At 33.2% G+C, this 27,826-nt stretch overlaps 2 protein-coding genes across 2 annotated transcripts; one reads left to right on the forward strand and one right to left on the reverse strand.

Annotated features, from left to right (window-relative positions):
- Positions 1–582: 582 nt before the first annotated feature.
- LOC132111288 (bifunctional epoxide hydrolase 2-like) lies at positions 583–18,505 on the reverse strand. The gene is made up of 20 exons (XM_059518449.1): positions 18,373–18,505; positions 18,087–18,227; positions 17,753–17,837; positions 17,476–17,632; positions 16,517–16,707; positions 16,297–16,419; positions 15,766–15,834; positions 15,569–15,664; positions 14,768–14,846; positions 12,830–12,864; positions 12,713–12,739; positions 10,585–10,670; positions 10,330–10,441; positions 9,616–9,690; positions 7,789–7,825; positions 7,442–7,544; positions 6,620–6,689; positions 6,296–6,376; positions 5,708–5,766; positions 583–960 (listed from the first exon to the last, which is right to left on the reverse strand). Exons 2-20 carry the CDS (start codon positions 18,182–18,184, stop codon positions 876–878), a joined length of 1,668 nt encoding a protein of 555 aa, XP_059374432.1. The 5' UTR covers positions 18,185–18,227; positions 18,373–18,505; the 3' UTR covers positions 583–875.
- A 1,267-nt stretch (positions 18,506–19,772) lies between these two features.
- chrna2a (cholinergic receptor, nicotinic, alpha 2a (neuronal)) lies at positions 19,773–26,761 on the forward strand. Its single transcript, XM_059518450.1, has 6 exons — positions 19,773–19,902; positions 21,544–21,698; positions 21,945–21,989; positions 22,300–22,409; positions 24,571–25,609; positions 26,636–26,761. The coding sequence occupies exons 1-6, from the start codon at positions 19,833–19,835 to the stop codon at positions 26,759–26,761; spliced, it is 1,545 nt and encodes a 514-aa protein (XP_059374433.1). The 5' UTR covers positions 19,773–19,832.
- Positions 26,762–27,826: the final 1,065 nt, after the last annotated feature.

A 27,826-nucleotide genomic window follows, 5' to 3' on the forward strand; every position in this document is an offset into this window, starting at 1 on the left:
TATGCTCAGCAAGGCTTGATGAAAAATACCTTCAAAACACTAAAACTGGAAATGTTTTCTATTTGAATATATTGTAAAATGTAAGATTATTCCTGTGATCAAACCTGAATTTTTCAGAATCTTTCCTCCAGTCTTCAGTGTCACATGATCCTTCAGAAATCGTTCTAATATGTTAATTTGAATGATTCTTTAATAGAATGTTCAAAAGAACAGCATTTATTTTAAATAGAAACCTTTGGTAGCATTGTAAATGTCTTTACTGTCACTTTTGATGAATTTAAATTTTTTATGCCAAATATTTTTTTTTAACTAATTCTTACTGACCCATTAATAAAATATATTGATAGCAGATGACGTGTACACAAGTGCTGATATGAAATGAGAAATAATTTTTCAGTGTATGTATACACACACACATTGCCAATTAGAGTAACAGATCTGGCTAATATTGGTTACAAATATCAATATATTACTAGGAAACAATACTTTTGATGATTCTTGAAGAAAGCAGTCATGATTTGCTTTATTGAAATGCAAATTATTATTTATTTGTTATCTTTTGCAAAGCAAAGCCGTTAATAAAAAAAAAAAGTCATAATAAAACGATTAAAAAGGCAGATTGCAAACAGTAACAGATGCTGTTCACAGGAAATATAAACAGAGATTATTGAACTAAAGGTGAAATGTGAAGATACTATGCTATTTGCACAGTATAAATAGACATTGCATTAAAAAAACAGTTCTTCATAATTGCAGTGTATTACAGAAGACTTCATATGGAAAGTACTGGACTACTGAAATTATTATGTAATCAGCAAGTCTGGACATTAGTGCGCTTTAGCTGGCGGATGGATAGTTAAATCAAGATCATGCTCTCATAGCTTGGGATGAACAGGGATCGAGGCTTTCTGGTGTGTTTCCTTCAGCCAGGAGATGAGGATTTGATTGAGCTCTGCAGGCCTGAAGAGAGAAGAGAAGAAGAGATTGAACTGATCTGATCATGTGATATAACCTCAAATGACTACCACATTAAAATAATTAGTGATGCTTTCTATTAATATGGCTCATTTGAACCATTCATTAGTATTATGAAGGATACACGTATTTCTAAGTCTCTTAGAATTCTAGTTTCTTAAATCAAAATTTTGCTAAAAAAAATTAAAAACTTCATACACAATCTACTACATGCTTTCTGTCGTCTGATTGATCGTTTATACTTTTTTGAGCAGTAAAAGGCCTTTTGGCATCATTGTATAAATGTTCACCTTCAGCTGATGGTTCATGTGCCTTTTTGTTGTGAAATCTTTTCTGATTTTGTTAAAGTAAACTAAAGAATAACATTTAAATTGTCAGTAATATTTCAAACACGTACTGGACTGAAGCAACTTCAGGGTTACTTTTTACTAGTTTTTGATGACATTTTAAATTAGAATTTGATTTATTTATTTTAGTACTTCGATTTAAAATAAATGAAAATTAAATTTACATTTAGCTGGCGCTTTTATCCAAAGCGACTTACAATTGCTATATATGTCAGAGGTCGCACACCTCTGGAGCAACTAGCGGTTAAGTGTCTTGCTCAGGGACACATTGGTGTCTCACAGTGGATTCGAACCCAGGTCTCTCACACCAAAGCTATGTGTCTTATCCACTGGGCTAACAACACCCCTAATGCATCTTTTAGTTTTTAATAACATTTTAATATTGAATGCTTTACATTGTTAGTAAAGCACCTAAACAAGACTTTAAATGCTGCAGGATGATGAACTTATACTCAACTTTAATACTTAGCAGTGTTTGGTTTTTCAAAACCATGAATGCTATATATATATATATATATATATATATATATATATATATATATATATATCTCATCACATTTAGCAAGCCCCAGTGAACACACTTCCCATCTTATAAAGGTAGCAACCACAAACCAGCGTCACAAGAGATAAAAAAAAATAAAAAATCACTCTGACCCTGATGTAAGTTCAGAGAAGCATCGTTCTCTTAACAGGGTGTCATTGTCTTATGGGGTCATGAGGTCACGTCACATGGCCTGTTTGGAAAATGAAGCCAGGCGTTTTCTGACAGCTTCAGAATATCAGCGTTCATCTATTGATTGCTGAAGTTCAGTGGAGGGTTGAGAGGGTGATGGAGGTCAAGAGACGTTAAAATAATTTACAGCCGCAGGGGTTGCGTTACAGAGCCCTCGGGTCAGTGTGGAGAGGACGGTTAAAATCACGCTCTGCTCTGATTGAGGGACGGATCATTAGAGGAGCATTAACCACACGACAAGGACATTACCATGAAACCACTGTCATACAGATCAGGCTTGAGAAGACAGACCAAATCATTTTCTTGATAAGTATTTTTGTCTTGTTTTCTAGTACAAAGAAGCAAAATGAAATAAGATATCAAGTCTTGTTTTCTGAAAAAATGAGGCAAGAAAAAGAATTGTTCCTTTAAAATAGGTTTATTCTTATATATATATATATATATATATATATATAGAGGTAAGATAAATAAATATATATATAGCAGAAATTAAGTGTATTTGCATATTCTATTTCAATTTAATTTTTTTATGATTTTCATTTTAGTTAAAAGATAATAACCCCTACTTTGGTTGACTTAATTATAAATACATAATTTTTATTTTATTTTAAATCATTAAAATGTGTATCAACTATCCATTATATAAATCTCTATAAAAATGTACATCTTAAATATCTTAACGGTCCTAGAAAAGGCTTCATTTTCTATATGCAAACTTAATATACATGATCTTATATTTTATATATATATATATATATTATTATTATTATAGCTTTGTGTGGTATGTGTGTATGTGTGTGTGTGTATATATATATTATATATACACACACACACACACACACAAAGCTATGATAATAGTAATAATAATAATAATACATTTTTGTTTCTAAAAGGCTTAAGTTTATTTTTCTTGTGTTAAGATAATTAAAATCTAATGTGATTTGGCTTCTCAAATAAATGTCTTGATTTAAGAGTTTTTAGATATTTGTGCTGGAAAAGAAATAGAGTAAAGGTCCGTTTACACTAAGAATGATGTCTATAAAGATATTAGCCCATCTGTTTATTCCAAGCACACGCTCACCTGCCGCTTTAAATTCTCAAGCTCTTTATAACAGGATTGATTCTGATTGGCTGTCGATGTTTTTAATCGCTCATCAGCTGGAAAAAAAAATTCTGAAAGAGATTCCAATGACATGGTTTCTCTGTGTCTTTATCAATATAGACGCGGTGTGGACTCCATATCTTTATTGTTGTCGTTCTTGGTGTGAACACGCCTGAAGAAAGTATTTTTTTTTACAGTGCACTGACACTTTAGGATTGTGGTGGCAAGTTTTGCAAAGCCAAGTAACGTTATATGTCAAGTAAATCTGCCAGCTCTAACTGAAACAGCGGGTTTTAACAGTATAAAGCTTTGAAATGCCCCATGACCTGAACGGAAAGAGCCGTTGGTGGTGTGAGATACACAGCAGGTGGGTTTGGTTTCCATTTATGACTTATCTGACATCATCTGCCAACAGCTTCAGGCCATCTTTCACACTTTAAAGGACAAGTAATGTACATTTCACCCTTCAGCCAACACTGTGGGTCATTTTTAGAAAAGCAGTTTGCAAAAACTTAGTTAATTTTGCAATATGCACATGAGATGTGGAGCATTGTTAACAACTGAAGTTTCTGGAAAAGCATTGGAAACGGGACAATTTCTAATTTTCTTCCTATTTTATAGCTTCTTATTATGTATGCCTACAGTAAAATATGCACCATTATTTCTTTCTGTTGGGTGAAATATGAGCTGGATGCTTTCTTCATCCGGTTTTATTGGATGGAAGTTCTAGTGGTTTTGGGTTTGTATGTTTTAAATGACACATACTGTAAGAGGAATGTTTTTGTCTATATGGTGGTTTAACCTTGAAATAAGCTGGATCTTTCTGTCTTGGTCACGTTTCTGTTATTTATGTGATTGGCTGGTGATGACCCTGTTGAATGATGGAAACCCTGGATCTGAGCAATCCTTCATTAAAACCGCTCTTCTCCGTAAGAAATGCTGGATGGTAACACGTGCTGCTGCTCTAAAAGGCTGATAAATGACAATGAACAGTGGTCTGTCAGAGAATAATAGACTGTTTTGACACAAGCATCCTGAAAATGCTTTCAGCACGATGCAATTTGTTGCTGATGTACATTTCAGAGATTTGAACATGGGTCTGGGTTGAACATGTCTTTCATCCAAATAAAAAAGAAACAATACCTATAAACCAAATATATATCAAACAAATATTATAAGTTACGTTTCTTGCACAAGGAAAATTAAGCCTATTTTTGCACCATGATTTGTTTGAAAAAGTGTTTTTTAGTACCACTAATATACTATTATATATTTTGTTAATATTTTTTTATTAATGTTATATTTTTATATTTTGTTATCCATTTTTATCAGTTTATGTAATTATATCAAGTGTTTTTGTCATTTCTTGTTGTGTTTATTTTTTTAATGTGTATAATATATAATTTTTTTTACATCAAGTTATATTTTTTGTTATTTTAGTCAATTTTAATAATTTATTTAATATTAAAAGCAAGCTTTTTACGGTTTAACTTTTTTATTATTTTATTTGATTATTTAATTATGTATTGCTTATTAATAATTATTTACTTATATAATTCTATACTTTATTTTCTTCTTTTTTTATTACGTATTATAACCCGAGTCACAAAACATAAAATCTATTAATAAATATCATACAAATATCATATTTGGGATGAAACACAACCTGAATATATATCCTTGAGAGTTTTCATGAGAATAACCTGGTAACTGCTGCTGAATTAATACGACTCAAAGTATTTACTGATGATATCAGTCTAGCATTTGATCTGAGAGAAATCAAGAAATGATGGGAAGAAAAATGATGCACACGTTTCAGAATATAAAAGACTCAAACAAGCATTGTAGGCCATATCCCACTCAGTCTGAGCATCTAATCCAGCTAACCTAACATCGTAATAACCATTTTATTCTATCAATTATTACACTCCCCATATAACAACAGTCACCCAAAGTACTAAAGGTCAGACAGTCTGTCAATTATTTTTTTTTCTCCAATTTAACTGGAACCATGTATTCCTGCTACCTTGCTGACATTTAAGGGGCACCATGTCATTTTAAAGCCATTCAAACATGTAAACTGTTGCTATACGAGTTTTTGATTAAGTTTAATGTCAATATATCTGTAACGAATCATTCTTGTTATGCAGTACATGTTCATGTAAAAAATGATGGATGAAATAAAGTCAACTTATAATGACATGTTTTTTCACAATAGCACAATTAAGTGAACAAAGGGCTGCATATTTAATAATTTCACCATTTTAGTTAACCACTTCAGCTGTTATTTTGATTTTTTGAGAATTAGGCATATGCAATATTGGACCCACCGGTGGGTCCCCAGAGTTGATGTGGTTAAAGATAATTTTGGTTTAATAAATAAAACATCTGCTTGGGAATATGGTTTCTCTCGGTTCTTAATATCACTTACCATTGTGTTTGTAAAAATTAACAAAGGCCAGTTCCTGAAAGTCACTGTCATCCAGGAAGTGGCATCATTTTTTTGGTGGAAAAACGGTCTCACAAACATCAGTTTCCAGTGAATCTTACCTCTCCATCTGAGTCCAGTGGCCACACTCCTCAATGTGTCCTCTGGTGAGGTTGGGGACCTTCAGACCGAAACAAGACATCAAGACAGCTCACATGGACAACACAACATTACATAAACGCTGTATAAGATATAACCCTAAACTCACCATAGACACTAATGTTTTGTAAGGAAGCTTATTCCTGCTACAGATTCTGACTTTTTTATTAGAATTTTGAGATATAAATAAATTGAGATATAAGTTGCAAGATATGACTGCAAGATATAAAATCAGAACTGTGTGACATACATACATAAAAAAAAAAAAAAAAAAAGAATTCTGACTTTATATTTCAAAATTATGATTTTTCAGGAGAAAAAAAAAATTCTCAGAATTCCTAGAGTTCTGATGTTAACGCTTAAGAGAAAAAATTATATCCAGAATTTTGTGAGATGCTTTTTATTTTTTATTCCATGCTGTAAATAAGCTTCCATAAATCTGTGAGTCGGAGGACGTGAATAACTCCAAGTCTTAATTATGGTAATTATACTGTAACATGATCTGAATGCAGCATTAACATAATACAAGAATAACAGAGTTGCTGTCTCACCAGGTTCTCCATGCCTGTGGCAAAGGCTGGCAGAAGAACAGGGTCCTTTCCTGCGGTCACCATTAAAGCTGGCATCATGATCTGTGACGGCAGAAGCATTTTAATTCATCTACTTTCAACGAACCAAATTAGTTTTGAAAGTCTTATGAAATTATTGCATTTTTTAAAAGTCAGTTTCTTAAGATACAGTGTGTAACATATTAGTTTTTTGAAAATAAAGTCACAAAATTGTTATTTTAGTATCAAGTTTTAATTGCATTTGCAGAATGAAATAACAGCATCAATCAGTTAATCTGCATCAATATTCATGGTGAGAACACTTGCCTTGCCCCTCGGCCTGGAACACATCCACAGCCAGTTCCTCTCCCCGTTACGGTACCAGTTCAGAGGACCCCTGGGACAAAACCAGACTCTCAGTGACAACAAGTCATCCATGTCATGTGCATGAGCATGCATTCATTATCAGTGCCTCACGCTTAAAGGCTTAGCTCACATAAACACTCTGTCATTTCAAAACATATGATTTCCTTCATACTGTGGAAGAATAGATCACAAGAATATAAAAATAGTCCTTAGTAAATATATAAACACAATAGCAAATATAAATGCTGTATACGCGAAGAATAAAAAAGAAAAATAGCAAATGAATAGCACATATTAAATACTAAATATGCAAGTATATGCACCATAAAAAAAGAATCTGTCTCGAAAATCCATGCTACTCATTTATGCATATATATATATATATATATATATATATATATATATATATATATATGCATTATATATATATATATATATATATATATATATATATATATGTATGTATGCTGTATGAGTCTTTGAGTAATTTAAGAACCATTTAGAATTTTGAAAATGTCATAAAATAATATTTTTAAGAAAATTGAAATTTTTTAGGATTTTATGTTTTATCATCATGCAAATCATACAGGTTTAAAGTCAACTTGACAGTGAGTAAATGATGACGATTTTTATTTTGGGGTTAATGAGATTTACTATGAAGTTATCAAAATTGAAAATGTTGTCTGACAACCAACGTGTCCTACTGTAGTTAATTAAATCACATTTTGCTTATGAACACACACATTAATATGATGCACATTTTGGACTGATTGCTCAGTATACCTGAAGCCACTCTTGGTGTACTGCTGAACGTAGTACTGCAGCGCAGACTCGCTCAGAATAGCACTGCGGGGCGGATCTTCAGGTGACCCCACAAATAATCCACCTGATAAACAAAAGAGCAGACAAGAAAAACCATAAGGCCAGTGCAGTCTTTGTGAGGCTCGGTGCACGAACAGTTTGTACCGTTCTTCTCGAGTGCAACTCAGATTAAACATGCATTCATTTCTCAATACAAAAACACTGAACTAAACCAGAAGCTGACGGCATAACAGAAGCTAATGATGCTGCCAATCCTCTGCCATTCTTCATCAAATAATAAAAACACATAGTTTGATGTACTTTCTTACCTCTCTTGCAGACTCCAGCGGTGCTAGGAAATGGTTTCTGCAGATTATAGAGAAGATGTTTTAGGTGGTTGCCAGTATTATTGAAGTATTATTTACACACTATTTATTAATATTTTAAATGAACTTTTATTTGTATATTTAAAGGTTTTCAATTTAAACTTTAGTTTAAAATGTAAGTTGTCATTTTTATTCAATTGTTCTTTACTATTTCTTTTTATCTAGAATTTTTTTTTATTTCAGTTTTAGTACTTCAACTTAAACAAAAATGAAATAGAAATTATGCCTTATGGTGTCTAGCCGAATATAAAATAAAACTAAAAATATAAAATTTAAATCTTATTCAAAATATTAATAAATACTAAATTTGTAAGTTTTCATTAATATTATTTAATATTTAGAATTATTTATGTTTTTTTTTCGGTTATTGTTTAAATTTTAGTTTAAGTTTTAGTAATTTTATATATTTTTAATATTTCTGTTTATTTATTTCAAAAATTTTATTTTTAAAATATTATTTAAATATTTCAGTTTTAGTAGTTTTAAAAATTAGAAATTGCCTTGGCAACTAACTAAAAAAATTTGAACTCAAAATATTTATAAACACTATAATTTTAGTTTTCATGTTAATTCATATTTTTGCACATTTTTATTAGCATATCTTTATATTTTCAGTTTTTCTTTTAATTTTAGTAATTTTATGAACATTTATTACAGTTTTAGTAATTTAAGTTATTCATCTTAAACAAAAATGTGAAATTTCGCTTTGCAATTTTTTTTACATTTAGGCTTTCATCTAATATTTATGCTTTATTTCAATTAACAATACTGCAGCTGCTAATGTATTCTGAGTGTGTTTTTCCTCAAGTCCTTTCCTCTTTAAAAGGTGCTGCTATGTAGTAAGGATGTGAATTACACATCAAAAAATGTGCAGCTGGTTGAGGAAATAAGTGACTTACAGTTTTCACCTGGTGGATCATAACAAAAATCCCAGAATTACATATAATAAGACTAGAATATCACCAACAACATCAATAACAACACCCTAGAAACCACCAACAGAGGAAATACATGTTAAAAATACTCAATGTTCCCATTTAAATAAAAAAATGAAACATATTCACAGGTTTCCTTCAAATGGCTGTTGTATAAATAAAGTGGTTCTTCGTTGGATAAATGGCATTGATACGTGTGAATGCAATTTGTGTCTCCCCTCCTCCAGGGTGATTTATCGGTGGGACGCGGTGCAGCAGAAGGGGGTTGTGTCTAGAGATCTCCGTCTGCTTCAACACTCATTAAGATGCAGCGTGTGGCTACCTGAGCCTGAACGATGGCCGGCCTACCATTTGTGATTCATTAGTCCAGGATCAGAGTCCCGGATGGGAGCCCTTTAAGTGGCCCTCATTATGATGCCGGGTCATTTACCACCAAACGCACACACATCGCCTCCGTGATCTCCATCTGATGCCGGCAATAAGCAATGTAAATATCTAACAGATAACTGTGTCACTTCAGAAGAAGTGCACAAGGATCGTGCTCAGTCCAGATGCTTGCTGGTGCAACATGAATTATAACTACTTTACTGAACTACTTTTTAAAATACATGCATTTTTACACACTTCATAAATACACACAAGTGACCACTAACCTCTTTTAAAGAATCATTTAACACATAACAAAATACAGCTAACAGAAAGCGATCATAATGCTTTAGAAAACATGGAATATAGTGTAAATGTTTTGTATACCAAAACACTTCAATGGTATTTTCCCCATTCTAAGCCTGGGAGACATGATCAAGATAAACGGTCACTGAAACTCAGAACTTACAGTTTCATTACTTGCATTGAACATCAGTTTGAAGGTTCGCTCAAGGTTTTTCTCCAGTTCAGCCTCTGCGACACCCTGATATAACAATAAAAACAGCACAAAAAAAATCATAAATTAATCAATAATAAAAATACAACTAATTTATTGTTAGTTCATGTTAGCTAAGGTCTATTAAATAATATTACCTGATAACTTTTTTGTATTTGTGTATATATATATATATATATATATATATATATAGTTATTATTACATTAATTATATCAACAAATTATGTTTGATTTTAATAATGTATTAGTAAATATTGAAATACACTTTAGATATTGTAACCTTATTTATATATAAATAAACATATTTCAATATTATAATTAATATAATACAAAGTTATTATTAGTCAAATATTAGTAATTAGTCAGGGTATAATTATGAAATATTTATAACATACTATTATTATATATCTATATAACATTTAAATATTATAATTAATATATATATATATATTACAAACATATTACAAAATTATATATTATAAACAATTAATAATAATACATAATATAAATTATTATATAAAAGTGTGTGTGTGTGTGTGTGTGTGTGTGTGTGTGTGTGTGTGTGTGTGTGTGTAATATATATATATATATATATATATATATATATATATATATATATATATATATATATATTTCCAACTTAATTTGATATTGATAACCACTCACAGGCTTCTGAAAGTATATCTGGTAATCAAAGATAGGCATGGCCTTGAGTCTCTCCATTGGATTTGTTTTTGGATCCACAGGAAAAAGGGGTGTGTTGAGAGACGCCACGGCCCTGCATGATTGATTAAAACAAAATGATTAGCATGGGAAGAAAAAGTGTGTATTTCTGTGCACTGTGCATAACAATATGAGGACATCCAACGCTCATGGCACTCCTGAATCATTTTGTTAGGGATTCTCACTGAAATGCAATACCTCACTCGCTCAGGATGAAACTGTGCCATGTTCCACACCAGAGAACCGCCCCAGTCATGACCCACCAGAGTGACCTGAGGAATGCCCTGCGGAGCAGAAAGACCAAATCATAAACACATCTGTGCATTAATGAACACACTTCAGTTGGGTGAATTTCACAAGAAAATATCATGACATGGGAAATCATAATTCAGTCCAAAACCACAAGAAGCCTAAGTAATAATATATACTATATTAGGATTAATACTTTTTTTATGTAATGTAATGTGCATGTACTTTCATAATTATTATTAAGATCTTATTTTCAATTATTTTTCCTCCAGATTCAAAATGCTAAAGGCAATAAACAAATAAAACAAGCATCAAAACTACAATTACCGGTATATATATATAATATTTTTTTTTTTTTTAAATCGTAACATTTTTATTTCATGATTATTTTCAATCAAGTTCTCAATTTCTCTTATTATTTATTATATTACTATTTAGGTTTAATTTATTTTTATTTCAATTTTGGTTTATTTTTTTCATTTAGTAATTTGAGTGCATCAACTTTTCTTTTTTTCTTTTATGTTTGTCAACTAATATCATAATATTTTTCTTTTTTCTTTTCTTTTTTCTTAATATTGTTAATCGTTTTTTTCTTAGTTAAGCATAAAAACCATGCACCAGAATTGGTAAATAATTTCTACAGTTGTGCACAGAGGCATTACCATGATAAAATTGAAAATCTATGAAATAGAAGAGAACAGAACCAGCCAATTCATGATGTAGGATTACGATTTGTCCTCACAGACATTATCATTACATAAATAGTTATAAATAATTTATAAATAGTTAGTAGGGGGCATTCATTCATATACTACAGAGTGCACTTCCAGGCTTGTCAACTACATTCAGTAATACAATTCTTTCTCAATCATAAAGTTTTAAAGAGCTCATCAAAGAGCTGTACAGTCCACCAAAAAAAAAAAAAAAAAAAAAAAGCACACTGGATGACTAAAAATTTCATTTCTTTCCAAAAAAACATTTTGAGCGGCTGCACAAAAGCTGAATAGAGCAACGGTGATGCCAAAAATATTGTGACAATAGTTAAACTAACACATAGCATAACCTTTCATATTATCAGTCAGAAGTCATAAAGCATCATGTTTTGAAAGACCAAGGCCACCACCTCAAGACACTTTGATGAATGTACATCATGAGGCCTACAGGAAGAAATCTCACTGCATATCACTGACTAAGAACACGCCATATAAATGAGTTGAGCTAAAACACGTTCACCTAATCTGGTCAAGACTGGTAAAACAAATGCACTTAACGGTTGCAACACTCTTGTGTTTTATTCTACTAAACAAAAGCAAATCATGTGTTATCTGCAACGCAGAATCTGCTGGTCTAACTGTGGTGTGGACAAACTAAACATGGTTGAACAGACTTTCAAAAACAGTCCCTCATCCGTTTTATGAGGTCTCAGCCTCTCAGTTCTGTTGCCAAACATGGTTGTGTGATGCTCGGAGGACAACTTAAAACATTCACGCAAGCAGAAGTACCAATGAGAATCACAACAGAGATAACTTTTTTATCATACTAAACTTGCCAAATGATGGCATGTCCTGATAGCCTGGAAAAAGTTTTGAAAAAGCACTGCAGTCATATGAAAGGGCTTGAAAAAAGGGGAACTGCTCTTCTAAATTTTTTTTTTAGTTGCATTTAGCTTCAGCACATTCTGTCAGTTAAACACACGGTCCTATTTTGAGACGTGCAAAAGAGCAGATAGAGATCAGTGGTCTGATAATGAACGTCAAGATCTCTACATTCAGACAAGACCAAACCAGATGAATACCATTGTGTAGTATATTTGAGTACTTTGTTCTGTCTACAATGTGGAAGCATGCAGATGCTCCAAAAAAATCTAATGAAACATTATGAAAATCATTCCATTCCAGTATTTTTGTAAAGCAAACCAGTTCATAATAAGAAGAACCGGTTCTGAAGTACCAACCCTATGTTTAACAAGACAGGGGTGAAACTATCAGCCCTTTTTCTTGTTTTTCAATATTATATAATATCATAAATCAGCCTTCCTGTAATTACATGCATGTGTTAAAGTAAAAACTATACATACCATTTTATCCAAAAATGTCACTAGATCCTAAAAGGCAAAAGAAAGAGACAAAATGATAAGTGTTGTGCAACAGAACTTCAGTTTTGCTATAAATGTACATGGTTTAGTCTTACTTACCCGCATGATCTGTTCTTGAGAGTACTCCTCAATGTCTGCATAAACAGATGGGAATGAAACAGAGCTTATTCTATGGTCTGTCATTTTCACATGGCAATAATAGCAACAAGATATTTAAAATTATATTCAGAATATGATGTATCAGCTTTAATGCACATATCAAAATGAGTCAAAAGTGTCTGAAAATGAAGTTTTCAAAATCTATTTTGATTTACAATTCGGAACAAGTGGAAAATGCATAAATACTCAATTTATTATTTTTAATAACTTTACAAAATAAGCTTTTTTTTTTTTACAAAATCTATAATTTTCTATCGCTGTTTGGATGCAGTAAAGCATAATGTAGCAGAAATCATCCAGCTCATGTTTGAAGCACCCCAATATTCATAAGAAACATGTATTGGCATTCATTCAGCAAATGTGATGCAGGGCGGTTTAATAATAACAACAATAAACCGCAATTGTAAACCTTAATTAACAGGTATCACATAATTTAGCATAAGGACATTTGATAAAATGCTTAATCAAAAAATCTCAATGTTAATATTTGTATTGCATTGTAACAATGTTGTAAAAGCAATAGGGCCTTGAGAACTTGCTATAATAGAAAACAAATTCAAAAAACAGCACAGCCTCTCGTACCATATTGTTCAAAAAAATACACTGTCACTCCACACACAGTTCTTTATGTAAACTTCCCCACAAAAAAAAAAAAAACAATTCCCATCACAGAAGTGACCTGACGCACATGCTAATGAGCAGTGCTTCTTATTTTCATTCTCAGCATGTTGATCACAGAGGAACTGGAGAGCTAGAATCCCTTCAGGCATTTATTCCAGTTACCTAGAAATTCATGCTGCTTTTAAAGCTAAAGCATGACATTTGAGCAAGTAGCGCACGCATACGTTTAAAACAAACTCTCGGAAGCAGTTTTTAGGATCTCTCACTCATGCATTGACTTAAGTATAATTTACAGATCTGAAAACCCCTTTTAAGCTTTATTGCTACTGCAAACAAAATCAAAGCATCCTGTTCTGCAAACTTACCAACACTGATGAAAGTTAATGTTGATCATCTTAAAAACATAGCTGACATCAAAGTATACAAAACAAACAAAAAAGCTGTTTTCAAAATGTATAAATGTTTCTTTAGCTGAAATAACCTATTACACATAACTGCTTATCTTATTAAAGCAATACAGCAATACAGTTTCCAGCCGGAACTGTTTATTTACTGTATCTTGATCATAGCATGCAATTAAAAAAGGTTAAGGCCATTTTTAACTTTCTTGTATTTTTTTGAAAGTCAACTAACACTGCTTTTAACAAGTGCAGTGTTGAAAGTAGTGTCAAAACGGAAGTAGACAGATCTTTTCTGCCATATTGTGATGTAAATCCAAGTGTACTTAGATTTTAATATGTTTTTATAGTATGCATAGAGTAGAAAATAGCTTGTGTGAATTTTCATCAGAAACAAAATGCATTCACACCAAGGGCACAGAATAAACTGCGAAAGGCCTTCTTGCGTTTTCACAATAATGCAAAAAACCACTGGCCAAAACCTCTGGTTGAACGAGCTGCAACTCAACATCCAACCAAACTGATGAAGCAAGCATATCTTTCATGAAGCAGATGAAGACCTCTTTTGCAAGCATTTAACCACCTCACACTCTTAAACCAATGCACTTACACAATCACAAAAAAATTCTCTTCTTCTCTAGCTTGCTTCCTAATCTAGCTGTAAAACAAACCTGGTATTGTATAATATGCATATTGTTGGCTCCTTGATGAAGTGCTTTTGTTCCTTTTTGCTTTTGTTCCTCTTTAGTTAATCGCTTTGAATAAAAACATGTTAATGTAAAATGTAATGTAAAAAAAAAAAAAAAAAAACAGAAGAAAAAGACAAAGCATGTATATAATGTATTTAATAATAACGGACCTGCTGGAGAAGTGGAGTCACCGTAGCCTTTCATGTCAAGAGCCAGAACCCTAAATCCAGCATCAGCCAAAGCTGGAATCTGAAGAGAAACAAAAAAAACGAAAAAACAATTCAAACCTCTAATCCCAAATATGAGAAATAATAGTAAAGTGCCTCAGAAAGTGATTGAAAAATAAAAATAAAAATGCATTACACTGTGGAATCTTTTCACATTTCCAGGGTTCTCAGATGCACAAGTCGTAATATTTGGGTACATCAATTTGTGGCAAATGCAAACTACAACTAATCATTTTTTGCACTCCCATTCGCTCAAATTGCAAACGAAAAACCATGTTAATGTTTCTATGACTTTCCAAAAGAGGAACAAATATAGAGAGATCAGTTATGATGGTCAGAAGAGAAAAAGATGTGAAATTTGCCACCAGTCCCTTAACCATTTTTCTGTAATGTTATGCTAAGGTAATAAAACGGAGTAAAGAGTTAAAAATATACATTCAATTAAAAAAAAAAAAATACAAAAAAGTTGTAAGATTATGTAATATAACTTGCATTATCACAGTGTGTTACAAGCGTCAATACATTTTTTCATTATCCAAAGCGACTTATTTTATTACCAATCCCTCGGAGCCATAATCAAAGATATATATTAGTGAAAACTCATGAATCACCGTTTTGGATGATCAGTACCAATGGGCCACCAGCCCTGATCTTTAAGCTTTAACAGATAATTACACAATAATCTCACTACCTTCAAAGGCTTGTATTTCAGCTGCATCAGCTGAAAGAGTTGAAGTTCCTCACCTGATATCTCCAGGAAAACCAAATCTCAGGGAAGCCATGGCACAAAAGAACAGGAGGTCCGTCTCCCAACTCCACATAGTGGATCCTCACGCCAGGCTGAAAACCAGAGGAACACCCTTTTAATGACCCTTTCTATCAATAACACACTGCCAGTGAACTCTGGCACAAGTAAAACAGAGATAAGCATTATAAATTACCTTAATATTCACATATCCATGAGAGACCTTTTCAGGATCACAAGAGGGTGACTGGAGATCACTGGGGACCTGTTAACAGTTAAAACCATTAAATGACAAATGTCACACAGGGAATTCAAGTTATGTTTTTTCACTGTAAAGTCTTTCAACAACTGTAAATTTAAGTATTTTTTTGATTTATTACGGTTTTTACCCTATATATTTACAGTACAGAACAAAATAATATTTGTATATAGTTGTAATAATATTTCCCAATATTACTGTTTTTTTCTGTATTTTTAAACAAAAAAAAAACAGGCTTGATGAGCAGAAGAAACTTCTTTCAAAAACATAAAAAATAGTAAAGTTTCCAAACTTTTGGTCTGTACTGTATATATATTATGTATATATGTATATATAGTAAGGGAACTTGCTGTTAACCTTTTAACAGATAACATTTCTGTAGTCTTTCACTATTAAAATTGCAATAATTTTTTTTAAGTGTATCGATGCAATCTTGGGATCATGTGGTTAAAGGTCAGAAATGCTCACCTCGATTCCTGTAAGCTTCTGGATTTCCTTAAGAGCCTCAGTGATGTCCTTGACATGAACAGCCGTCATTCCCAAAACTTCAGCTGCCTTGACACTTTCCTCATCTACATCCAACCAGACTGCCTTAATCAAGAAAAATTATACGAGCATTTGGTTACAGCTTTTGAATCTGCTGTCAATTTCCAATCGGTGAGCTTCTGAAATGATTTACTGCACTTACTTCTTGAGGTTTAACTGCAAGTTTCTCAAGGGCACTGGTAAAGATATCTGGCTCTGGGATTCTGACACCAGCATAGCAAGATCGCACAACCAGGTCGAAGCGGCTCTCTAATACAGAGAGAATCCTAGCAATGCCGTCTCTCTGATCAGTGTCATCCACCCAGATATTGGCCAGGACACAGGTTGCAATTCCTTAAAGGAAAAATTCACCCAAAAATGTTTTATTTGCTGAGAATTTATACACCCCTCAGACCATCCCAGATGTAGATGAGTTTGCTGTCAGAATGAGAGTCCAAACAGCTGATAAAAACATCAGAATAATCTACAAGTAATCCACATCAAGTAATGACTAGTGAAGCAAAAAGCTGCATGTTTGTAACAAACAAATTAATCTTTTGGATGTTTTCAACTTCAAACCATTTCAAACCATTGCCTCTGTCTAAAATATGAGTCTTTATGAGTCCATAATACAAAAACGAGAGGAGAAGAGAAAATCTGAACAGATCAAGCACTGGATAAAGTGAAAACTGTCCAAAACAGCTCTTAATAAAAATGTTGGTGGATTTTGATGTGAGAGGACAACAGGTGATGGACTTTTTCACTAGAAGAAGCATAATTAAGGACTATGGACTCACAGTTTTTCACTCATTAACTGATGGACTGGAGTGTTGTGGATTACTGAGATGTTTTTATCAGCTGCTTGGACTCTCATTCTGATGGCACCCATTCAATACAAAGGATCCACTGTTGAACAAGTGATGGAATGCTACATTTCTCCAAATCTGTTCTGATGAAGAAACAAACTCATCTACATTTTGGACAGCCAGAGGGTTTGTAAAGTATCAGCTAATTATCATTTTTTATGAACTATTTCTTTAAGATATAAATCAACAATTCCTTTGAGAAAAAGATAAAAGGTTTAATTAAAACCACTCAAGTCGCAATGTGAAAGCAACGTACCATGACGACAGAGGACAGCTGCAGCATCAAGAACCGGCTTATTGAATTCTACCTGCCCAATGTCACTGAAAAGCTTCTGAGCTGAGAACTGTGCAGGTAAAGACAGTCCCTGATCGGCCGCTACCTTCTGACACTCAGCTTCAAACTCAGGAATCATCTGACATGTGAAACCAGTGATACAGAAGAAAATATTTTTGTTGCACTAAAGCAGACTGCATACAGTACAAACTGTCAATGTCATATGCATGAACACATTTTATGAATGAATGAAAATGACCTGAGTTAGAGTGACTTTTCCTTTCTCCACCCGATACAGTGCATTCTCACTGCCAAGTTTTGCAATCACATTCTTTATGAAACCCCTAAAGCAAAACACATACCCTTGAACTGCTATTTTAACAGGAAATTAAATATATTAAATTTAAAAAAAGAATATTTATATACACACACACACACACTAAAAAGGCAAAAAAAAAAAAATATATATATATATATATAAACAAATATTTTTTTATTATAAATACAACATAAACAAATGAATAAAGTATTATTTATTATTTTATATAAAATATTTTAAGAAATAAACAAAAGAACCAATAAAACTCACTTACCCTGAAATACCAGCAGTGTCTTCAAACTTCTGAAATGTCTGGGTGAGATGGGGAGTAACAACACCACCCCACAAACTAAACAACACTGCCTTCTTCATTGGAAACTAGTTTTAATTTCCTTTATTCAAAACGAACAAGTCTCTGGTCAAAAAAAGAAATACAGGGCAGAAAGTATTACGGAACTTTATAATTGCTTGCTACTTCAGGACAAAAACATTCAGAGTTTGCAGTACAGAGTTCATTGCGCAGTGTCATAAAGTTGAGTCCGGTGAAGTTTTATGTTTACCTGATGTGCAGATTCTGAATGATGTCTGGACGCAAGAAAACCGCTGCACCAGTTATATTCAACTACTTAAATATGACTCTGCTACAGTTTATAAACCCCACTGTGACGTGCAAAGTAATAGCTAATGAATATTAATCGCGTTGCCGTCACGTTCGTCAAATACTCTTACCTGATTGGCTGAAAGGCAGGCAGTTGGCTCTATGATCAGTTGGCGCGTTTACGAGCCATTAAAAAAACATGACGTCGTAATCATGTATACGTTTGTATGTATATATATGTATATATATGTATGTGTATATATGTGTGTTGTGTGTGTGTGTGTGTGTGTGTGTGTGTGTGTGTGTGTGTGTGTGTGTGTGTGTGTGTGTGTGTGTTTATGATGTATTTTTTATTATATTTCAGTATTAATAATATTATAAATATTAAATAAATTATATATATATATAATATGTATTAATATTATAAATATATGTATATATATATATATATAATTTATTTAATATTTATAATATTATTAATACTGAAATATAATAAAAATACATGTATGTAACGCATAACAATTTAGTCAAATTATAATTTAAGTAAAAAATTTAATGTACCTATTTATTTTGCTGTATTTACAGAAATCCTTTATTGACCAAAAACATGCATTTTTTTAAAGTAATATTTTTAAAAATAATTGGATGTGGATGGGCTGAAATGTCAGGACATGGAGTTCGGGTTAGGGATGGGAATATCAACGTCCATCTCGCCCCCATCTGCCACGCCTCTGCATCTGTCCGACTCGGAGCCTTTACTCCAGCAGTTGGGACATGTGATGAACCAGCATCCAGCAAAGCTTACATATCTCGTGTCAGACCCCAGACTGACCTTCTCACCGTGTGTCCTACGAGCTCTGGACGGGGTTCGGTACATCGCTGATCACCTGCGGGCTGAGGATGAAGACTTCTCAGTGAGTGTCTGAAACATTCAACCCATTGTTCAGGGACCATATAAACTCAACACCATAAAAACCATTAAAAAATATGTATAATAAAAATACAGCAATTATATGTAAAGCATAAAAAATTATATAATAAGTCATTAATTTCCCTGGTTTATTTAGGTATATTTGATTGAATAATAATCTAGCCTATTAATTCGTTGTTCTCGAATGTCACTCAACTCAAAGTAGGCGGTGCTTTTCGTTGATTGGCTAATCCCAAAACAAATCGTATCATGTAAATATGTATTTATTAATATTTTTTTAAGTAAATCGTTTCATATTTGAGAGTTTGGTCCTTTATATACCAAACTGAAGACTTATTTCACAATGTAAACCCCTCCCACTGATCCTCGATGGAGACGCACAGCTTTATCATTGGCTCACAGTCCGTCAGAGCCGCGCGCTCAGAGAGTCCCAGAGAGCCAAGGCAGCACTGCAACAATCATGACTGTCTTCTAGACTTCTGCATACAGATATGTATCATTTCAAATTATTTTTGAAGAATCTGTCGCTGTTATTCATTTTTGTGGAACACGTTAAACCTGGTAAGTGCACAGTTCTTTTCAATTAGGGAAACTACATTTTATGGAATTGTGGAAATCAAATTATTCAGTTAAAATCAGCTGTATTTGTGCATGAAACACTTGCAGTGTCCTGCAAAGTATAATCAAAAAGTTTAGAGTTTTTATCTTCATATATCAGTGGATCAGATACTTGAAATGCATATTAATAACATTTAATTATGCTTTTTGCACTAAAGTCTATACATGTCATATTTTGATGTTAAATTAAGTCCATATACAGTACATTATAGTGGTATCTAAAAGTCTCAGACAGCATTGCATTAAAGCTCTTTGGAACATTCTTAAATAAAAAAGACATTCTGACATTAATATAAATTTATGTATTCAACTGAAAAAGAATACACAATAGAAGCGTTAACTTACTTCTTTTATTTTTGACCTCACTTCATAACACTTTGTTTTCAACACTTTTGTGTTTTTGCATTTTATTGGCTGCTGTTCCAGTGTGACTCCACTCAGCTTTCTAATCTGAAGTTTCCACCCTCTAAGAAAAAACATCACAAATCACTGGACGGCTGCATTAATTAGAGCTGACATCAGTGATTAAGGAACAAATAGTAATTACAGTGAGGAGGCGGCTCTTATTTTACCCAGCTATAACTCAGTTAGTGTGAGTGACCTAACCTGTGACCTATTCAGTGCTGTACATCTTCTTCAATACATTTCCAAAACATTTATCAGACACTTTGTAATCAGTTATAATGCTGAATTAATCAGATGTCACTAGGGGTGTGCAGCGGAGTCAGTCTGTATCTCTACTATCACTGTCTGTATTCGGATCAAATCGGAAGTGAGTGGGGCTTGAATTGCAAGTTCGTCGAATTACATGAGAATTGTGTTATAAATGTAATTTTGTTCCCTGCATAATTTCTATTGAACAAATTTCAAGCCTTGTATTTCACATAAAATGTGTATTTTTTAATTTTAATTTTTTTAATTAAAAATTTCTTCCAAAATCTCAAACACTAAAACAACTTTACTGCGACAACTTTTTACCCATGGTGGAAACAAACTTCCATCTCACAGTTCTGACTTTCTTTCTTGCAATTCTGAGAAAAAAAGGCAGAATTACAAGATATAAACACTACATATACTATGAAATAAAATAAAAGGTAATTTCAACTTTTTTTTCTCACAATTCTGACTTTTTTCTTGCAATTGTAAGTTTAGTCTATATATCTCAGTTGCCAGGAAAATATTATTACTATTATTATTATTTCCCAGAGGGACTTTGCATATAAAGTCATATGACGAAAATCATCCATAACCTCAAATAGCAGAGAACGTGGAAGTTGGAAGAAAATATTCAGAGGTTGAAAACAGCTAAAACAGCTTTCACTATGCCTGACATAAATGGAAATCTGAACAAATTATAAAGAATACATTAATTGCAGACCAACTCCAGGACTCTTAAGACTGAGAAGCATATTATGTATCATATTGTATAAGGTTTTACATTTATATAGACATGTCAAACTGTAGAAAAATGTGTGTGGATTTAGTATCTTAAATGTCTCTGAAAGTTGCAATGGCACAGAGTAGAATAAAGCTGCATGATCAAGACCTGTCAGAAACTCTTTATTTGTCTTTAAATATCTCTAGCGGTATTCTCAGACGGCTGGAAGCATGCATATGCAGAAGACAAACTCTTTAAAAAACTCTTCATCGGATATAATAAGTGGTCCAGACCGGTGCGGAACATCACTGATGTTGTTATCGTCAAATTTGGCCTGTCGATTGCCCAGCTTATTGATGTGGTAAGTTGATATTTTGCATGTTTTTGATGCTGTCCTGGTATGATAGAGTGGAAAACAAATTTAAATTTAAAGCATCAGTGCAATAAATCATCTTGAATGCATTCATTTTTGGCCTAAAATGTCTGATGAATGTGGGTGGTGCTTCAGCTTGAATCCCTCCTTTAGTGTAAATCTGTGGGATTTATTTATTTACCAGACCAAATTTAAATATTTTGAATACTTGCTTCCTCCTCTGATATTCTACAGGATGAGAAAAATCAAATGATGACAACAAACGTTTGGCTGAAACAGGTAACAGTCTTTATATTTAATTGTATTGATCTATTGACAAGTCAAAGCTCAACTTATATAATTCATGAACCATTCAGATAACCATATGGTGAAATTTTTTTTTACCATATACCATATACATTTTAAAATGTCCATTAAACCTCAAGGGTAACCTCAGTAGCGCTTACATACAGTACACCAACAGTTTTTTACAGAGGGTTTTGTTCATATATCATTTACCAGATTGTATACATGTTATATATTTTTTAATGTTCCATATATAATTACTATATATGACCAAATGTGACTTTTTGACATCTGACCCCTGCAGGAATGGAATGATTATAAACTGCGCTGGAATCCATCTGAATTTGATAATGTGACATCTATTAGAGTCCCGTCAGAGATGATTTGGGTGCCTGATATTGTCTTATACAATAAGTGAGTATTGATGTATATTTCTAAGAAGGTTGTGTCACACATGACATTTGCAGTAATATTTGGTCAAGGTGGTCCTGTCTATTTGGACATTAAAGGCTATGATTAAACACAATGTCCTGTTTAGATTATGGAAGAAAGAGGGCAGTCCAAGTCTTAATGGCTCTATTATTATCTGAAGGCCATAGATCCAGTGCTCTGGGGTTTCTGTAACATTAATATGTGAAATCAAGCAGACGTGGTGTGAAATAAGATGTTAAGCACTGCTGTAGCTTATTAAAAAAGAGGTGCATGTTTTAATCTCCTAATAAAATGTCAAATGACTCGTCTATTTTCAGAAACACCAGGTCTGTCTTTATCTAGGAGGCATATTTGATCTCCACAAATGAGAAATTGAGGTCCTCTTGCATCATCAGATACCTGGAGCAAAAAACTGAAAGTGCTGTAGATATTTGAAGTAATTAATGCAATTGTCATGTAACATCTTCCTAGAGGCATAAATAAAGTTTGTAGCCCAGAAACATCAAAGACACTAATTCATCCATATTTTTTACAGAAAGCACTTTTTAAAAGGTTAATACTTTCTGAGATCCATTTATAAAGTCAGTTAATTTGTGTGTGTGTGTGTGTGTGTGTGTGTGTGTGTGTGTGTGTGTGTGTGTGTGTGTGTGTGTGTGTGTGTGTGTGTGTGTGTGTGTGTGTGTGTGTGTGTGTGTGTGTGCAAAAAAGTAGAAGACATAATTATGTTTTTTATGGTCCCTTAGAATTTTTGCTTCTTTCCCTTTAGTACTCGTTGCTTTTGTTTATTTTATAAATAAATAATTGACAGTGCAGATAATAAGTATAATAAATATAATAAATATTATATATAATAATAAAGAGATAAAGTAATTATATATATATATATATATATATATATATATATATATATATATATATATATTCAATATCAAATCAGCATATTATAATTATTTCTAAAGGATGGAGTAATGGCTGTTAAAAATCCAGCTTTGCCTTAAATATATTTAGGGATTTATATATATATTTATATATAATATTCCACAATATTATAAAATAAATGTCAATTTTCACCACATATGAAAAAAAAAATCCCTTGGTAATTACTAATTTTGATGTTGCATTCATGAGATTAACATGTTAAAATTACAACACACCAAATCATAACTATGAGATTAAAAAAACTATAATTATGAGACAAAAGGTTGAAATTATGACATGCTAAGTCATACGTGATTAAAAAATAAGAATTATGCCATACAAAGTAATAATTATGAGAAACTAAATCATAACTATGAGAAAAAAGGTCAAAATTATGATACTAAATAATAATTGAGATGAAGTCATAATAATGAGATAAAAAGTCACAATTATGACATACTAAGTCATAACTATGACATAAAAAGTCAAAATGATGATACAAAATGTTGAAATAATGAGATAAAATATCAAAATGATGACATACTAAGTAATAATTGAGATTCTAAGTCAAAATTATGACATGAGTTATAATTATGAGATAAAGTCATAATTATGAGAAATTATGAATAATGCATCCTTGGTGTGCATAAAGCTGTGCATACAATGTGCGATTTTCATAAGATTTTGAGTCGATTTCTGATTCAGACAAAATTTCAGTTTTGATGTATCTTTTGACGTGCAGCATACAGGGGGAAACGAGAGGTGATTAGCCTCTGCTGATGGTCAGAGGAATTTCTGACTTGTCTGAATTTTGGTCACCCCTCATGAAGGTATCACACAGTTGAAACAAAGCAACAAACCAACTGTCCTAAACTCAAGTGTTTTCACGCTCATTGCACCTGTTTGAAAACAGAAACAAAACCGTGGTGACATAGTTCTGGACTCAGGAGGTCTCATGTTTTTATTTTACTCGTATAGTGTGAGTAGTGAAGTTGCAGCTCAACGATCAGACCATATAGTGTGAGAACATAAATCCTGACCTTTGGCTTTACATCACATGCAATATACTCATAGAGTGAGAGTTGGTATTTAACAAAAACATTGCTGAAATCACGCAGTGTATGCTTAGCTTAAGTAACTTCTTTCTAACTTCAAAACCATTAAAAAATCTTGCCGAACCTAAATTATTTAATGGTTCTGTAAACACATGTGGTTTTGTCTGCAGTGCAGATGGTGAGTTTGCGGTGACCCACATGACCAAAGCCCACCTGTTCCACACAGGAAAAGTGAGTTGGGTTCCTCCAGCCATCTACAAGAGCTCCTGCAGCATTGATGTCACCTTCTTCCCATTTGACCAACAAAATTGCAAGATGAAGTTCGGCTCCTGGACCTACGACAAGGCCAAGATTGACCTGGAGCAGATCGAGAGCACCGTGGACCTGAAGGACTACTGGGAGAGCGGCGAATGGGCCATCGTCAATGCCGTGGGAACCTACAACACAAAGAAATACGACTGTTGTCATGAGATCTACCCGGACATCACCTACTTCTTCATCATCCGCCGTCTGCCTCTGTTCTACACCATCAACCTCATCATTCCCTGCTTGCTCATTTCATGTTTGACAGTGTTGGTGTTCTACCTGCCGTCAGACTGTGGAGAGAAGATCACCTTGTGCATTTCCGTCCTCCTTTCCCTCACAGTTTTCCTGTTGCTCATCACCGAAATCATTCCCTCGACGTCTCTGGTCATTCCACTGATTGGAGAGTACCTGCTCTTCACTATGATCTTCGTCACCCTCTCTATAGTCATTACCGTTTTTGTGCTTAATGTGCACCATCGTTCACCAAGCACACATAAAATGCCCTGCTGGGTCCGTTCGGTGTTCCTGGACCTCATTCCCCGCTGGCTCTTCATGAGACGCCCGGAACCTGATCAGAAACGCCGCAATACGGCCAACCCCAGCACGTCCAAAAGCTGGCTTCAGCAGGAGACGGATGTGGATGGGCTGAAATGTCAGGACATGGAGTTCGGGTTAGGGATGGGAATATCAACGTCCATCTCGCCCCCATCTGCCACGCCTCTGCATCTGTCCGACTCGGAGCCTTTACTCCAGCAGGTGGGACATGTGATGAACCAGCATCCAGCAAAGCTTACATATCTCGTGTCAGACCCCAGACTGACCTTCTCACCGTGTGTCCTACGAGCTCTGGACGGGGTTCAGTACATCGCTGATCACCTGCGGGCTGAGGATGAAGACTTCTCAGTGAGTGTCTGAAACATTCAACCCATTGTTCAGGGACCATATAAACTCAATTCCAAAACAGGAAGAAGAAAAAATCATCATTATCGGTAAACCATTAATGATGACATTCAATTAGTAAATATGACCTAAAAAGTCAAAATTATGACACAGAAGTCATAATCATTAAATAAGTGGAAATATTACATAAATTATAAAAAAAATCTAAATTATGAGATAATACAAATGTATAACATACCAAGTCATAATCATGAGATAAAATGCAATAAAAAATTATTAGAAAAGTTTAAATCATGTCATACTAAATAAAAATGAATACCTAATTCAAGTGAGAAAAAAATAATAAATCATAAAAGTTAAAATTGAGATGAAAAAATAAATAAATAGAAACTGATATCCAAAGTCAAAATTATGAGATTAAAAAACTAAATTAGGACAAAAGGTTTCATTTATTTTCACATTTATTACTTGCATCATGGTTCCACCTATTTATCTCACAATTTTCACATTTATGTCATAATTATGAATTTTAGAATTATGACTTTGTCTTCATAAAGTTACAGTGTGAATTATCAAGTTGTAGTTGTGAAAAATAAAATTACAGTGAAAAGGACACATAACAAAATTACAAAAAAAAAAAAAAAATTAAATAAGATGTGAATATAGAACTAAAATAACCTGCCACACACACAATGCAATTGTAAGGTGTCAAGTCACATGTATGAAAAATAAAGTAATAAATACATAAACCAATAAAAACATGTAATTGTGAGATACAAAGACATAATTTATAGAAAACAAGTTGCGAAAGTTGAAATTATGACAATTATGACAGTATAATCACACTTTTAAGAAAGTGTGAAGTGGAAATGTACTTATTAATAAAATGCTGAGCCCTTTGGAGTGAATGTTATATCATGTTTCTTCACCAACTAGACTGACAGACAATCCTGTTTCATGACATTTTTCACTGCACAGTTTTCCTGCTTGACCACTTTAGATCCACACTGTGTGTTTGCTTTTGGACAGGTCAAGGAGGACTGGAAATACGTGGCAATGGTGTTTGACCGTATCTTTCTGTGGATGTTCATCATCGTGTGCTTGTTGGGGACGGTCGGCCTCTTCTTACCTCCCTGGATATCAGGAATGATCTAAACTCTCGCTTTAAGAGCTGAGATACTGTACAGACCGACATCTAGAGCTCCTATAAAGACTTCCCTGATGGAAGCCAAGGCTTCTTTTCCAGAGACCATTACAAACATTTGTTATATGAAAAATGTTTTTTATTTCTTCCAGGGATTATCTGCCGATGTGATTCATTGTTACAACTCCCTGAATGCCTGACATTTACCACTATCAAACTGCGCCCGAGTCTTATCGTTTCCATGCATAAAGAGCAGAACCGTCAGCACTGCAATATGCAAAATTAACCTTTGGGAAAGATTCAAAGCTTATGTGACCCTGACGGGTGGCAGTTCAATTCAGTTCACTCATTCCGCGTTGCTTTCAACAGCAATTATCTACAAGGTCAGAAGGCAATTCCTATTTATTTATAACTTTCTCAAGTCATTGAAAACGCAATGCTTTTGATTTTGCGGAGGTCGTGCAATTATGAAAGTCGGGTCCGTGAACCACGTGGGTCAGTGACTTTTTAATGCGACCTGAGAGAACAATGACATTTACTACTTGAAATTCTGCTCACCCAGTGAACTTAAACACTGTTTTGCAAAAACATGAAGAGCAATTAAAGAAAAAATGTTTGGGAACAATTAGGATAGAACTTTATCTGATGAAATCAAGAATGGATCAGGACATAAAAATGTCTCAGTCGGTTGACTTCTTAATTAAATATAACTGAATCTATCTGCCAGTCTATTGCTTAATAGCTCAATTTTACAGCTGTGTAAAAAAGTCCTTAACTGACTAATGATAAATGAAGCCGATGTAAGCCATGTCTCCCTCTACTGATGGTTGTGTAAAACAACGGATTTAAATTTCAGGACTCAAATGGGCAATTAAATTAAAATAACAATTTACGAATTAAATAGACAATTAAAATCTTAATAAAAATATTTAATTTGCTAGCAATTGAACTTACTTTATCAAGTAATTCAAATTGATCGGAAAAGGAATTTCATTGGTCAAAAGGTCAAAAAGATTATATTCAAAATAAATAGAATTTCCAATATATTTTGTTTATTTTAAATATATATTTAATTC

This window comes from Carassius carassius, chromosome 31 (assembly GCF_963082965.1).
Source record: "Carassius carassius chromosome 31, fCarCar2.1, whole genome shotgun sequence".
Taxonomy (NCBI): domain Eukaryota; kingdom Metazoa; phylum Chordata; class Actinopteri; order Cypriniformes; family Cyprinidae; genus Carassius; species Carassius carassius.